This window comes from Nannospalax galili, unplaced genomic scaffold (assembly GCF_000622305.1).
Source record: "Nannospalax galili isolate Female #2095 unplaced genomic scaffold, S.galili_v1.0 scaffold315, whole genome shotgun sequence".
NCBI lineage: Eukaryota > Metazoa > Chordata > Mammalia > Rodentia > Spalacidae > Nannospalax > Nannospalax galili.
This window is the reverse complement of record NW_008336851.1, coordinates 174,557-191,580: the sequence shown is the minus strand read 5'-3', so window position 1 is coordinate 191,580 and position 17,024 is coordinate 174,557. Positions and strand designations below refer to the sequence as shown.

The window sequence follows — 17,024 nt, the reverse complement described above, 5'->3', positions numbered from 1 at the left end:
AAAAAATTTGAAATCATGACATTTGCCAGAAAGTGGGTGGAACTAGAAATTGTTATGCTCAGCAAAACAAGCCAACCTCGGAGAGACAAATACTGCATGTTTTTGCACATATGGAGAAACTCCATTTATGACATAGATGATAAATAGGTAGATGAGATAAATAATAGGGGGGTTATGAAACTAGAAAGTGGTCCATGAGGGGGAGAAGGGAGGAAGAGAACTTGAGGGAGGGGAGGGAGAAAAGGGCGATGGAATAAATATGTGACATAAAAGCAAAAGAGAGGGCTATTTTGGGGAGGCCAGCAGAAGGGGAAAAAGAACAGGGGTGGGAGGGAGTGGGAAGGAGGAGAGATTAAAACAAAACATAAATGGTATGTATGAAACTCCCATATCAAAATCCATTACTTTGTATGTGCGCTTTTTATTTTTATTTATTTATTTATTTATTTTTGGGTCTTCTTGAGACAGGTCTTCCTGTAGCCCCAGCTGGCCTAGAACCCTCTATGTGGACCAGGCTGGCCTCGACTTCAGAGACCTGCCTGCCTCTGCATCCTGGGTGCTGGGACTAAAGGTACACATGTGTATGTGCACTCTTTAAAGAATTATTCTATGTGTATGAATGTCTCCCTGTATGAACACTAAGTACACCTATGTGTGCAATGCCCATGAAGACCAAAAGAGGGTGCTGGGAGTCCCTGGAACTGGAGTTACAGATGGTTGTTAGCTACCATGTGGATGGCTGAGAACTAAATCTGGGTGCTCTACAAGAGAACTGAGCCATCTCTCCAGCCCTGAGGGTGTAGTTTTTAAAGAAATACTACATAAAGAATTCCATGTGCTTAGAATTCTGCCATTAAACTCAAAAGAAAATACGCTAATTTTTTTTCTTATGCACCAGAACATAACCTCCTGAGGGTGGGAACTGTAATCAGCCCACTCAGTGTCCATATGCAGGTACAGTGTCTACCTAGTAAACACTGACTCAACAGGAGGGTGTATACCAGATTCAAATCTGTAATTGTAATTTTCTTTTTCTTTTTTGTCTTTTTGAAAGGGTCTCCCTGTAGCCCCAGCTGACCTGAATGCATTATGTAAACCAGGCTGGCCTTGAACTCACAAAGATCCACTTGCCTCTGCCTCCCAAGTGCTGGGACTAAAGGCGTGCACCACCACGCCCGGCCAATGTAATTGTAATTTTCTAATGCTAGTGCAGGTTCTTTGCTTTATGGGCACTGTTCTGACTCACGGCTCTGACACACTCACCTCAATATGGACTCTATTCCAGTAAGTACACTCAAATGGCCAACAGTTAGAAGCTACAGCCTGGATCCATGATGGCTCAGTAAGTTATGACACTTGCTACCCAGTCTCAAGATCTGAGTGCAATCCCTGGAACTAACATGGTAGAAAAAGAATTCACTCCTCAAGTTGTCCTCTGACTACCACACACACACCCTGGAGGGTGCCCACACACAATAACTAAATGTAAAAAGGGCTAGAGAGATGGCTCAGCGGTTAATAGCACTGGCTGCTCTTGCAGGGGACCTGGGTTTGGGTCTTAGCGCCCACACGGCAACTAACAAGTCCAGCTCCAGGGAATCCAATTCTGGCATTCTCAGCATTGCATGCATGGGTGCATTTACACACATGCAGGTGAAGCACTTATACACAAAAAAATAATAAAAGTAAATAAATGCAAAAAAGAAAGTTATAGCCTGAAGATTAGTTTTAATTCTAAGTCAGACATGGATAAGTCAAAAGAATGATTTGAATATTAATTTACTGGTTTTGATCATTACACTGCAGCTCTGTAAGACCTAAGTTATCAGCAGGGTGAAGAGTAAATGGAAGCTATAGGAATTTTGTAGCTTTCTTATAAGCATATAATTATTTCAAAATGAATTTTTAAATTGTTAGGACAATATTTATATTAAAAATACTTACTGCACCAAGTGAAGGTCCATATCGTCCCGTGGCAACTTTACACACATAACTGACAAAATTGGAAATAACACCTATGAAATAAGTCACATTTCAACAATTTAAATATTAAAAATGGTTTCTTTCTTTGTTGTTTTATTTTGGAGTTGCTGGGGACTGAACACAGGGCCTCAGGCATACTAGCCAAGTGCTCTACCATTGAGTTACACTTCTAGTCCTTCATTTTTTAAGGCTCCACTCCATAGTTTCCACTCCATACAGTTTAGTAGCTTCTGGTTTCCTTTTCTTTTAACTCACTATGTAGACCAGGCTGGCCTTGAACTCACAGAGATCTGCCTGCCTCTGCCTCCCAAGTGCTGGGAGTGCGCCACCATGCCTGGTGCTCCTTTTTAAATGGTGTCTTGCTATGTAACCCAGGCTGGCCTTAAACTTGCTATCCTCCTGCCTCAGCCTCCCAAGTGTTGGCCTTACAGGCTATGCTTAGCAATAGTGAAAGTATTCTATTTGGATCAATCTAAGGATGCCACTGCCTAATACTTCATCTAGTTTGGACCTACCACATGAGCTACTGAGTAACATAAGGTCATTCATTTTGCCTCTCAGCTGTCATTTTCCTTATCTATAATGTGGACAAAAAGAGAATAGTGGCCGAATTCATCAGCTACTACCTCAGAATCCTCTGGGCTGACCTCCAGACAAGGTAAATCTGAATTTCTAGGCATCAGGTGGTTCATTAGGTCTCCCTGGTTTTAATGTCATTTGACTCCTTATCATTTTAAAAAACAACTTCCTATGGAACTTGAATTAATAGCTTCTAAAACATGACCTTTATACCTACAACATAACTAGCACTTGAAGAACTAAGCCAGACATGGTGGCAGATGCCTGGAATTACCAGCATCTGGGAGGCTGAGGCAGGAGAATCAATAGTTTTAAGGCCAGCCTGGGCTATATCAAGAGATCCAGGCTGGGCATGGTGGCACATGCCTTTGGTCTCAGCACTCAGGAGGCAGAGACAGGTGGAACTCTGTGAGTCTGAAGCCAGCCTGTCTTCATAGCGAGTTCCAGGACAGCTGGAGCTATAGGGAGACCCTGTCTCAAAAAGACCAAAAAAAGGGGCTGGAGAGATAGCTCAGCAGTTAAAAGCACTGACTGCTCTTGCACAGGACCCAGACTCGATTCCCAGCACCCACATGGCAGCTACGAACTGTCTTCAACTCCAGTTCCAGGGGAATCCAAAGCCCTCTTCTGACCCCCGTGGTATTACACTACATGGGTACACTCACATACATGCAGGCAATACACTCATACACATAAAATAAAAACAATAAATATTAAAAAAGGCCAAAAAAAAAAAATTGTTCCAGGTCAGCCACCATGCCTGGTTTACGCAATGCTGAAGACTGGACCCTGCGCTTCATGCATGCTAGGCCAGCTCTCCACCAACTGAGTTATATTCAGAGTCCCAAATATGAATCTTTTTTTTTTTTCCAGTCTTTTTGAGCCAGGGTCTCCCTGTAGCCCCAGCTGGCCTGGAACTCACAGAGATCCACCTGTTCCAGCCTCCCAAGTGCTGGGATCAAAGGCGTGCACCACCACGCCTGGCCCAAATACATTATTCTTAACAATCTCACAAATAGCTCTGATCCAAAGCTTTCTAGCAAACTGAACATGTTGCGAAAATGAACCAGATGCCTGAGATAGCTTGAAAGTCTAGAAATCATTATAATCCATAAGATTAATGATTTAGTTCTGGTGGGCCTGAACTAAAGAAATCAAGGTGCAGTAAGATAAAAATAATATGCGTAAATTCCACTCTTTCCTTGGAGCCCTGCATAGCTAATTTGAAACCAAGCAAACCCAAATAACTCATGGCAATTTACCACAGAAGAAGCAGGGAAGGAATAGTTCCACTTCCCTTGACACCCCACTCTACGCACAGCTTGAAAACCAAGTCTACCCTGAGCACTTACTGGGTGTAGCTGTTGCTGTAATCATCTAGCCCTTCGGCAGATACATGTTTATAATTTCAAACATTCTCAGATTAAAGCTTATTACCTGCAGATAGGTATACTGCCACGAACTGCTCTTGACCCAGAATGTTCACTATGCTGGAGGAAAAGCTCCACAAAACATACATATTTGCTGCCATGTGAAATAAGGAGAAATGACTGAATGTTGACAGCAACATTGGAGAACAAAGAACCTCTACAAGAGAAAGAAAACAGTCTGGTAATTGTGGAACACAAGGCCATTCAAATTTATTATAGGCTTGGCTTACTATTGTCATTAAATCAAATGTAAGAACTCAAAACGGATGGGTTTAACAGCATTCTTTAACGGGGTAAAAAAAAAAATCACCCCAATAAACCTGTTTCTACTTAGTAAGCAATCAATTAAAATTCTCAGTTCAATAAAAGAAACTTGTCCTTATGGCTAAAGTTAGAAACAGAGCGAGCCAATTATTTCAATTACAGGCACAAAGCTGCATATAATACTATCCTCAAAGAATCAGCCTATAGTGGCTACAGGTCGTCATTTGTTGAAAAAGAAAACAACCTAGGAGAGGTAAGTACCTTTTAGGTACCCGGGGGTTAAAGCAGAGGAGAGAGGTCCTGTCCTCAAGGAGATGGTAGTCTTTTCCTCTACACTTTGCTTATAATTACTGGTAAGTAACTTTTTTTTTGGTCATTTTGAAACAGGGTTTCCCTGTAGCCCCAGCTGGCCTTGAACTCAGAGATCCACCTGCCTCTGCCTCCCAAGTGCTGGGGGACTACAGGCGTACACCACCATGCCTGGTGTAACTCTTTTTGTTAGCATTCCAGTTACCATAAAGCATATTTTTCATATTACTTCACATCAAAATAAATTTGAGTTAGACTTACTTGACGCTGGATTGGATGTAAAATATCTCAGCATTGTTCGATGTAGTGATGGTACCCTCCATAAGCAGAATACAAGGATGTTTGCAGCTATGATACCTATAGAATAAAATTTAGGAAGGTTCAAAATTAAGGGCAAAGAAGGTCTAATCTCAAGTCTACCTGAAGATTTTCTGCCAGTTATATAAGTATACTATGTTTTTGGTGAGGGGATAGTGAGCTAAGGAAAGCAAATAAAATTGATGCCTTTAAGCTGAGCGTGGTGGCGCACGCCTTTGATCCCAGCTTTCGGGAGGCAAGACAGGTGGGTCTCTGTGAGTTCCAGGCCAGCCTGGTCTACATAGTGAGTTCCAGGCCAGCTGGTGCTACTGGGAGACCCTGTCTCAAAAAAGACAACAAAAAAAATGATGCTTTTAAAGTGTCAAATTTGTCAAAGGGTGGGAAACTAGATTTGTGGAAAACTGCAAATGTTCTAGGAACTAGCTTGCCATATTTATTTATTTATATATTTATTTATTTATTTATTTATTTATTTATTTAGTTATTTGTGTCTTTTTGAGACAGGGTCTCCCTGTAGCCACAGTTAGCCTGGATTCACTATGGAGATCAGGCTGGCCACAAACTCACAGAGATCTGCCTGCCAAGTGATGAGTCAAAGGCGCACACCACCATTCCCGGCTTCATCCAGCTTTTTAAAAGATTTTATATTTTATGTGTTTGAATGTTTTGCCTGCATATAAGTGTACCATGTGTATGTAATGCCTGCAGAGGCCAGAAGAGGGCATTGGATCACTTGAAAATGGAATTAAAGATGGGTGTTAGCTACTATTTGGGTGTTGGAAAGTGAATCTAGGTCCTCTGGAAGATAAGTGCTCTCACCTGCTGACCCATCTCTCCAACACTCACCTAGCTTATTATGGCTTTTTCTGTGGGTTCTGAAGACTGAACTCATCATTGGGCTTGTGAGGCAAGCACTTTACCCACTGGGTCATCTCCCGAGCCCAGGAAGTTTCTTCACCCAGGTTAATATTTTACTCCTTCAGAATTTACTCTTCTCAGTAAATAATCAGATCCATAATTATTGTTTGGTAATGGTCAACCCAGAAACAGAAGTAATGTACAGTATTAGGCTCTTTGTTTTAGAGTAGAAAAGTTAACAGGACATCTTTGTCTGAATACCTTAAGAAAACATCTACGGATTACTAGTGCAGGTGAAAGTCCCGATGTTTGAGAAAACACTCACTGGATAACTGAGGTGTATCTGAATCTAAATGAATTTTGTAACTTCTTTTAAAACATGTTTACTAGTGAGAATTAGATACCCCCTCCCCGCTGTTTCTGTTATATGAACTATCAATTGAGCAGTTTATTTAATTATAGAATTAACTAGTTGCAATGTCAGGATAAATTATTTTTGAAAACTACAAACTAATTTTTAGCATTAAAAACCTCTCTGTGCTGGATATGGTGGCATACACCTTTAATTCCAGCACTTGGGAGGCAGAGGCAGGCAGATCTCTTTGAGTTTGAGGCCAGCCTGGTCTATAGAGTACTGAGTTCCAGGTCAGCTGGGACTACAGGAGATCCTGTCTCAAAAAGACCAAAACCAAACAAAAAACAGCAACAAAAAATCCCAAAGCCACACCTCTCTGCACATAGTAGGCATAAATCTATTTGTTGAATTAAAGGAATTTAAACATTTATGTAGTTTTCCATTCTCTTTAAACAACAGATATTTTCAACTTCTTCAGTACAGTAGGGACAGATTTCTTAGGTAAGATGATTGTCTTTAGAAGGTAGTCTTTGTACGGCAGGCACAATGGTGCACACTTGTAATCTCAACATTTGTAAGGTGGAGGCAGGAGGATTAGAAAGGAGTTCAAGGCCATCCTCAGCTGTAGGATAGGTAGCCTGTCTGGGCTACATGAGACTTTACAAAACAAAACAACAAAAAAACCACTCTGTAGAGTCCCTTCTCAAATTCTCCTAAAAAAGGAGGAACATTTTCCAATTCATTCTACGTAATCAGTATTTCTTTAATATCAACCAAAGATGGGGAAGAAAACTAAACAGAAAGCGACTTAAAGGAGTATGGGTTATTTTGGTTTACAGTTTGAGGATACAGTCCATCATGGCAGGAAGACACGATGGTAGGTTGGGAGGTAGGTGCTCACATTGAGTCTGCAGTAGAGATAAATTCTAGTACTCAGATTACTTTCTCTTTTCTTCCCTTTTTAATCCAGTTCAGGACCTTAACTCACAGATGATGTTGCCCATATTCAGGGTGGGTCTTCCCATTTTAGGATTAAATGCATAATCTTGTTAAGTACAATAAAAACCATGAAACTGAATGCCTTTAAGTGATTAATTAAATTTCCTTTTTAACAAATGTCATGAACTGATTCAGAAAGAATTTCTTGATTCAGTGACCTTTTGTTGATCTTTAATCATAACAGAAATACAAGCTCTTTTTCTCCTTTCCTATAACTAAGATTTACAATCCCACTTCAATACCTAAGCAGAGCATCGAGTTCTAGGGTGAGCTTACTCACCCCTTCATGGCTTCTCTAACTGAAGGGGCTGCCAATTGTCTCCAACCTGACAATCCAGACAGTGACAAACATGAATGTCCATACTTGCCAAAGAATCAAACTTAGGCTTGGTGCTGGGCATGGTAGCGCATGCCTTTAATCCCAGCACATAGGTGGCAGAGGCAAGCCGATCTCTGAGTTCTGGTCCAGCCTGGTCTACATAGCGAGTTTCAGGTCTGCTGGGGATACAGGGAGACCCTGACTCAAAAAGACCCCCCCCCAAAAAAAAATAATAAAATAAACTTAAGGCTTGGTGAGAGGCAGAAAGGTTTAGAAGTCAACCTGGTAATCTCACTTAGTAGCTAAGTAATATGAACTCAAGAGGATCCAGAGAAATCCTTCTTCCATCCTACAACTAGGATGGTAGAAAAAGTATAAAATTAAGACAGGAAAGTAAGTAGAAACTCGATTAAGAGAGGCAAAGCCTACTCAAGTGACCAGCTTCTTCTAGAAGGCTCCCAGTCCTAAAGGTTCCATAGCTTTCCCTAACAGTGCCACCTGCTGGGGACCAAGCGTTCAAACACATGAGCCCTTAAGGGATACTGCACATTCCATCACACCTGGCAAAAGCCTAACAGGCTCCCGTAAAAGCTGGGAAGACAGGAGAGAGTCTTTTGGGGGGCTGTTTAGGTTCCCTCACTGATAGGCTGAAAAGCCTGAGCAGAAATGAGAAAGTAGCTCAAATGTAAAAGTATAAGGGTCAAGTGTAACTCTGAAGAACACACTTTAGGCTCCTCTTTCATCCCATAAATACCAAGGAAGTATATAAAAACTTGTTTTCTAGGCTGAGGGGATGGCTTAGTTAAGTGTTTGTTGTGCAGACCATGAGTATCTGAGTTGAATTCTCAGTATCCAAGTAAAAAAAGTAGCATAAGGAACTCTGTGAGTCAAGGCCAGCCTTATCTATATAGTTGTCTAAATAGTGAAGTTCCATCCAGATATGGTGGCATACACCTGTAGTAGCACTTGGGAGGCAGAGGCAGGAGGATCTCTGTGAGTTCAAGGCCAGCCTGGTCTACATAGAGATCCGGGTCAGCTGGGGCTACAGGGGGACCCTGTCTCAAAAAAAGACCAAAAAATATAAAATACATAGTGAATGCCAGGCCAGCTGGGGCTACAGGGGGACCCTGTCGCAGCATAAAAGGGTGGTGGTACACACCTGTGATCCCAGTGTGGAGCGATGGAACAGTGGTTAGGAGCACTTGGTACTCTTGGAGAAGACCCAGTTTCGGTTCCCAGCACCCACATGGTAGCTAACAACCACCTGTAACTCCAGTTCCGGGGGATCCAATGTCCTCTTCTGGCCTCCACAGGTATTGCATGACATGGGTGTACTTACTCATACACATAGAACAAATATGTCTTTTTGTTGATTATTTTTTGAGTCTCCCTAGTCACAGCCCTCCCAAGGGCTGGGATTAAAGGTGTACGCTACCATGACTGGCACAAAAAATAAATATTATAAAAAAAAGGGAGCGCAATGAAGGTAGATGCTCAGTGTCAACCACTGGCCTCCCCACACACATGCACACACACACCTCCACATTTACAAACATCTTTTTTCTGAGAAACTTGAAGTCTTATGAGGTATTTCTGTGTAACAAGACCAAAAAAATTCCAAAGCCAGGTGTGGCTCATGTTTATGATTCCAGCACTTGGGACACAGAGGTAGAAGTAACAGGACTGCTCCAAGCTCAAAGCCAACCTGGTCTACATAGTGATTCTAGGCCAGCCAGGGCTACATAGTGAGACTCTCCCCTTTTAAAATATTTTATTATTTTTATCTTATGTTTATGCATGTATTGCCCGCATGTAGGTGAGTGCACCTGTGTCATGCAATGCCTGCGAAGGACCGAAGAGGTTGTTGGATCCCCTAGAACTGGAGTTACAGTTGTTAGCTGTCATGTGGGTGCTGGGATTCAAACGCAAATCTTCTGCAATAACAGTCAGTGTTCTTAACCGCTGAGCCATCTCTCCAGTCCCTACCCCTTTAAAAGACACATTCCAAAACCAAGAAATAAATAATTAAAAAATTATTTTTGAGAACGGTTTAAGACAGAATAATAAAGAAAGACTCCAAACCAAACATCAGCTATAAGGAAGGGTAGTTCGTCACCTGATATTGGCTCTACCTCTGGAACACAATGTAAGGAATCCTCACAGTCTGCTCTTACCTAACTCTAAAGCCTAAGAGACATGGATAAATTAGAGATATCTTCATTCTCTGAACTAGAAACCAAATAATCTATTGTCTGAACTTACTCTAAAATCCTGCTATGCAAATCTTAATAGATTCAGACATCAAGGAATGGAAGAACTTGGTTTAATAGCAAGAACCCTTTAACCCACTAGAACTCCGGGCTGCCACTCCCTAATGAACAGTACAAAGCGAAGCACAGAACAAAGCTCTGACCTCGCGCAGCTTTGAAAATCTCTAGGTCAGAGTTTGTAAACAACCTTACAACAAAAACTCCACTTCAGATCATCTATAATGACAGAAATAAAGTGGAACAGTGTATTTGTAACTCCTTACTCAGTGAGAAGCTGAGTCAACCTCACTTAGAATACAGCTTTACTTAGGACCAGTCTAAGAAGCCAAAGCAAGCAAGGCCTGCTAGATTAACTGGTACCTCTAAATCTCAGTCCAAAGTTAACTATTAAGCATCTCAGATGCTATAAAGCTAGAAAAAGTATTAGAGAAGTCTCAGGTGACAGCAAGAAGGTCAAAGATAATACTAACTAGTTCTACAATCTTATAGATGACAACCTATTTTGAAAAAAAAATCTCATTCTACTGATTCAAGGTCCCCATTCATTCACACAACAGATTTAAAAAAAAAAATTTATTTTACGTGTGTACGTGTATTGCCTGCATGTGGATAAGTGCACCCGTGTTGTTCAATGCCTGCGGAGGTCAGAAGAGGCTATCGGATTCCCTGGAACTGGAGTTATGGACAGTTGTTAGCTGCCATGTGGGTGCTGGGATTCAAACCCGGGTCTTCTGCAAGAATAACCAGTGTTCTTAACCGCTGAACCATCTCTCCAGCCCCTCACACAACAGATTTTAACTGTCAGTACTGTGTGCATGGTATGTACTAGGTGCTACAATAAAGTGGAAACTCTCACCATTATCCTCAGGATGCTTACATTTACCCACAAAGCAGTTGGTCTTATGAAATATGCACACGTGGTGTGTATCCATACATGAAGGCAAAACACACATAAAATTAAAATTTTTAAAAACAAAAGCCTATTTTTTCTGTGTTTTGCTGCATGTATGTGAAAACCTGCAGAGACCAGAAAAGGGCAAGAGATCCCCCAGAACTGATTATGGGCAACTATTAGCTGTTACGTGGGTGCTGGAAACTGAACCCCCGCCCTCTGCAAGAGCAGAAAAATGCTCATAACCATAACCACTAAGCCACCTCTCCAAGCCCCAAAATAAATCTCTCTCTCTCTTTTTTTTGGTCTTTTAGAGACAGGTCTCCCTATAGCCCCAGATGGCCTGGAACTCACTTGTAGACCAGGATGGCCTCAAACTCACAGAGATCTGCCTGTCTCTGCCTCCCAAGTGCTGGGACTAAAGGCATGTGCCACCATGCCCAGCCCCGAATATTTTAGGGGCTGGAGAGGTGGCTCAGAAATAAAAGCAACTTGCTGTTCATCCAGAGGACTGGGGTTCGGTTCCAGGCACCCACAAGGCAGCTCTGTTGCCCTATTCCAGCCTTCTCAGACACTACTTACATACTGGCGTGCAAACAGGCAATCAAAATACTTGTACAGGGGCTGAGATAGCTCAGCAGTAAAGAGCACTGGCTGCTCTTAGAGAGGACTCAGGTTTGGTTCTCAGCACCCACATGGTGGCTAACAGCCGTCCATAACTCCAGTTCCAGGGGATCTGAAGCACTCTTCTGACCTCTGCAGGCATTGCGTGACACAGGTGCACTTACAGACATGCAGGCAATATACTCATACACATAAAATTAAAAAATTTAGAAACATTTATACAAATAAAAATAAATCATTTAAAGAAAAAAAAATTAGTTTTTGGTCTTTTTGACACAGTGTTGCCCTGTAGTCTCAGCTGGCCTGGAACTCACTATATAGACCAGGCTGGCTTTGAAGTCTCAGAGATCCGTCTGCCTCTGCCTCCTGAGTGCTGGGATTAAAGGCATGATCAAAGGCCTGCACCACCACATCTGCCAAAACATCTACTTTTTTTATAACTCTCATTTTATGTGTATGAGTGTACTGTCTACATATATGTAAGTACACCTGTGTCATGCAGTGCCTGCAGAGGTCAGAAGAAGGCGTCGGATCCCCTGGAACTGGAGTTATGGATTGTTGTTAGCCACCATGTGGGTACAGGGAACCGAGCCTGAGTCCTCTGTAAGAGCAGCCAGTGCTCTTAACTGCTGAGCCATCTCTCTAACCCATAAGAAAATTATTTTATTATGAGTGTTTTGCCTGAGTATGTTAGTGTACCACATGTGTGCAATGCCCATGGAGGCCAGAAGTGGGTGTTGAGTCTCCTAGAACTGGAGGTATGGACAGTTCATAGCTGCTATGGGGGTGCTGGTTTAAACCCAGGTCCTCTGCAAAAGCAAGTGCTTTTTAACCGCTTAGCCGCTTAAAAAAAGTCTTATGCCAGGTGTGGTGGCGCTACCAGCAACCAACTGAGCAAAGTAAAGAGGTGCACAGAAAGAACCTGTGCACAGAAAGTGCTTATCAACTCCTTTAGACTCATGGTTTTGTTTTTGTATTCCAGGCTAGCCACAAACCCACTATGTAGCCTTGAACTCCTGATCCTCCTGCCTCCATCCTGAGTACTGGGATTATAGGTACGTGCCATCTTGCCTGGTTTATGCAGTGATACAGATGGAACTCAGGGTCTTGCTAAGTGAGCACACTATTAACTAAACTATATCCATTCCCAGTCCTCCTTCATCTTCTTTAATGAGAGAAGTAGTAATTATTTGTGAACTTTTTCACAAGCAGTACTATTTATTTGGTCAATATTATGCTAGAACCAAATTTTTGTTTTGAGACAGGGTCTCCCTGTAGCCCCAGCTTGCCTGGAACTCACTTGTAGACCAGGCTGGCCTTGCACTCACAGAGATGGCCTGCCTCTGCCTTCTGAGTGCTGGGATTAAAGGCATGTGCCACCATACCCGGCCGGCCCAGAACATCCTAAAAACATTATGTCATACTACTTTTTTGTTGATCTTGTCAAGATCTTTTGATTATGTCTTGCTATATATCCCAGGCTGGCCTTCAATTCTTGGTCTTCCTGCCTCCCCCTCCCAAGTACTGGGATCACAGAGGGGGCCATTCACTCCCAGCTCCACACTATTTCCTATACTATTAATTAGTATGTAGGTACATAGACACTGTCTTCTAAACCACCAGTGAGCATGGTATGAAAGCCATTGCCTGTGACATACTGTACCTTTTGGTTTGATTTCTCTCCCTTCAATGGCTAAAATGTGTAAGCTAACACAAACCTGTCACAGTCCGCTGGCCATCACTTAGGCTATTCCACCACTTGTTAATCTAAAACAGAAGGAAAATTGCATATAACTCTATGTGAAATACTTTCAGACTAAGGGGAAAGGCAAACTCTTATTTTATTTTGAGGACTAAGAACTATTTAATAAAAAGAATTCTCTTTCAAATGAAGTATTTTCTTATGCTACACAATCTTTCATAGTCCTCTGAAATACTTATGGCAGTAATCAAGAAACCTAACAACACAAACTAAACAACCATATGATGCCTTTTGTCACAACATCTGTTTCTCAGTTTTAAATTTGGAGGACCTGAAACCTCTTTAACAATATTAACTTCATACCTCTTAAACTTCACGATCCTTTATAATAATTAAGTATTCTGGAGAGACAGTTTAACTGTCCTTATAAGTGAGTGATTTCATCCAACTCTCAGTATCTTCATTTTTATTCCCACAATTTTCAATTTAACATGCTCCCATTGGAAAAGTCTTCTAACGACTTCTAATTATTAGTGGTATAAATGAATAGCTATAGAAAAAAGGCTAAACCACACACACACACAAAAATCCCAAATAATATATGCATAGGAGAGCACACACTGTTAAACTGTAAAACTGAGAATTTAATGATAAGGATGTGTTGAAAGGCATAAGACACATAAAAATAAAGTAAGCTTATCTTGTTTCCTCTCTTTGGACAGCAACAGCTACTTCTGTGTTGCATTTATTTGAAGAAGTTTATAGTACTATCTTTGCCCCCTCTGGAAAGCATGCATTTTAGAAAAAACGAAACAACAAAAGATACCTAGCAGTATTGTCAAGACTATCAAATGGGAAGCACGTAGCCATACTACAAGATACAGTCAGGTATCAAGTGATTTATTCACTAAGGTCCTATCTAGTTTTAAATTCTAACTAAGGGAACTAGAGAGATGGCTCAGCGGTCAAGGGTGTTTGCTGTGCAATCATGAATTAGGACTTGAGCTCAGATCCCAGCACCTTTGTAATAACCTCTGAGGGATATGATACCCTCTTCTGGCTTCTGCACACACATGAGCACACACTCACTCTCTTTTACTTACACACACACACACACACACACACCCCTTAAAAACACAATTCTAAGAGCTAGCTGTAGCATGTCACACCTGTAATCTCAGCATTTGACAGGTGGAGGCAGGAGGATTAAGAAATCAGAGTCATCCTTGACTACATAGTTGAATTCAAAGGATACATGAGACCCTGTTTCAAAAAACAAATGACAAAACTCAAACAGAAAAAAGAAAAAAAAAATGTAACTGGGCATTGTGGCACAGCCTGAAGTCCCCGCTATTCAAGAGGCTAAGGTGGGAGTGCTTGAGCCCAGAAGTTAGAGAGAAGCCTGGGCAACCCAGCAAAATCTTGTCTCTAAAACTGAGATAACAAATTAAAAATGAAATTCTAACAAAATATTTTGTACTAAATCTGCCAATTTTTTTTTTTTTTTTTTTGGTCTTTTTGAGACAGGGTCTCCCTGTAGCCCCAGCTGGCCTTGAACTCACAGAGATCCACCTGCCTCCCAAGTGCTGGGATTAAAGGCATGCGCCACCACGCCTGGCCAATTTTTAATGCAATAATGTTACCCTGTCTAGAAGACAAGGAGAATTCTAAAGTTTAAGAATACATGGCATTTGGGAGGCAGAGGCAGGCAGATCTCTGGGAGTTCGAGGCCAGCCTGGTCAGAAAAAAAGACCGAAAAAAATTCAGAAAAAAAAACCGAAAAAAAAAAAAAAAGAATATATAGCATAACATTAGGGCTGAAATATGACTATGGTTTGCTTTATAAGAATTCATGAAGGTGAAAGAAGGGGAACTACTTCTGGATCTGAAATTTTTACATGTTTAAAATTTCCAAATAAACAGACCCATGCTTATTGCTGTTGATCTCAGTAAGTAGGAAACTGAACCTGAATGTCCATCAACAGATAAATGCATAAAGAAAATGTGGTACATAACATACACAATGAAATTTTATTCAGCGATAAACAAAAATCAAATCACGGTATTTGTGGGGAAAATTAGTGGAATTAGTGAAATAAACCAGATTCAGAGACAAAAGAAATAAAACTATTCTAAGGCTGGTGATGTGGCTCAGCTGGTAAAGTGTGACTAACATGCACAATGTCCTGGGTACAATCTCCAGTATTATATACAACAGTGTGGTGATTCACAACTGTAATCCTAGCACTTGGAGGATGGAGGCAGGGGAGCAGAAATTCAAGGTGATTCTTGTCTACATTAACAAGTTCAAGGCAAGCCTGAACTCATATTTGAGACCCTCCCTCAAAAAAAAGAATCTAATTATGAAACTGAACTAGATTTTCATATGGCAGTTCAAGGCTAAAAAAAATTCATAGTATGTGCATGACGCTATTTCTGTAATTATAATTGTGTACGAGCTCCCAGACATGTATATATAGTGGTATGAATGGGGTTCCTAGGACTTCTCTTTCTAACTAAGAGCTCACGTTATTGCTGAGGATGGCCTCAAACACCTGGACTCAAGCCATTCCCAGATAGGAGAGGCAAGAGGTCCATGCTACCATGCCTGGTTAGGACTTTCATCTTCCATACTAAGAATTGTTTCAATTTTAATGAATGTGGATTTTATAAATTATCATCTATCATTTAACTCTTTTTCAAAAAGAAATCTATTTTGGAAATGCTACAGCTGTGAAACCAAAGAGTGCTGCATACAGGGAGTGGTGCTAGTCAGAGAGAGGGAGAGGGAGGGAGAGAGGGAGAGAGAGGGAGAGAGAGAGAGAGAGAGAGAGAGAGAGAGAGAGAGAGAGTGCATGCACGAGAGTAAAGGAGAGTGAGAGCTAAAGATTGTCATATTCAATATCTTAAAGAACCATCAAAGGGCTGGAGAGATGACTTAGCTGTTAAGAGCACTGACTGCTCTTGCAGAGGACCTGGGTTCGATTCCCAGCACCCACATGGCGGCCATGAACCATAATTAACTCCAGTTCCAGGGGAATCTGAAGCCCTCTTCTGACCTCTGTGGCCTGGCATGACATGGGTGCACTCACATACATGTAGGCAATACACTCATACACATAAAATAAAAATTAAAAAAAAAAACAAAAAACAAAACAAAAAACCAGAACTGTTAAATCTATCTAGGTATTAAAACTTCAAAACAAGGGCTGGAGAGATGGCTCCATTACCCATTTGGGGATACTCACAAGTTCCTATAACTAACTCCAGCTCCAGGGGATAGGATATCCTCTTCTGGCCTCTGTGGGTACCAACACACAAAGCTTACAGGCACATATACACGCCTTTAATCCCAGCACTTGGGAGGCATTGGCAGGTGGATCTCTGTGAATTCAAGGCCAGCCTGGTCTACACAGTGAGTCCCAAAAAAAAAAAAAAACCCTCATAAAGTGGAGTTGTATTAGAAACTGGTACTTTCTACTGTCTTCTCAAATATATTGTACTGAATAAAAGTCAGCTTGTCACCTTCTACCTGCAAGTACCATTCATTGTTCCTTTGGCATAAAGCCTCTTTAAAATGAAAGCCCATGGCTTCCTTCTCAGGCTCTTGTTGACCAGCAATGAACTGTCTCTAGGAAGTGGGAAAGTAAGGAGGACATTAATCCTCCCTCCAAAATGGAAGGAAACAGTCATCAAAAAAAAAAAAAATCGATGTTTTTATTTAGCCTGTGCAAGGACCTGAGTTCAAGCCCTAGCACTGAGGGGAAAAAGGTGCTGACCCTGGAATGACATATTAACAATGGCCTCAGTACGGTACTCAGAAAGTTTTGGCAAGTAAAAAATATAGTTTATCAAGCTGGGCTTGGTGGCACACACCTTTGATCCCAGCACTTGGGAGGCAGAGGCAGGTGGACCTCTGGGAGTTCAAGGCCAGCCTGATCTACATAGTGAGTTCCAGGACAGCTGGGGCTACAGGGAGACCCTGTCTCTTAATTCAACTGTGAACCTAGAAACTTGCACCCACTTGTGAACGAGATGTATGGTCTGGAGTGTGTTACTGAATATGTTAAAGCTGTAATTAAATGCTTCTTCTAATCATGTATTTATTAAAAAATTTTTAAA

At 41.4% G+C, this 17,024-nt stretch overlaps 1 protein-coding gene across 3 annotated transcripts in view; it reads right to left on the bottom strand.

Moving 5' to 3' along the window:
• Parl (presenilin associated rhomboid like) overlaps window positions 1-17,024 on the bottom strand; it is a 38,373-nt gene that overhangs the window by 10,412 nt on the left and 10,937 nt on the right. The window contains exons 4-7 of one of the 3 annotated variants that reach the window (XM_008831264.3): window positions 12,919-12,967; window positions 4,827-4,922; window positions 4,000-4,149; window positions 1,945-2,015 (exon numbers count right to left, since the gene is read on the bottom strand). In XM_008831264.3, the coding sequence (XP_008829486.1) occupies window positions 1,945-2,015; window positions 4,000-4,149; window positions 4,827-4,922; window positions 12,919-12,967 (366 nt within the window). The remainder of the gene's footprint in view (window positions 1-1,944; window positions 2,016-3,999; window positions 4,150-4,826; window positions 4,923-12,918; window positions 12,968-17,024) is intronic. The other 2 variants (XM_029562627.1, XM_008831265.3) reach the window with 2 other exon arrangements.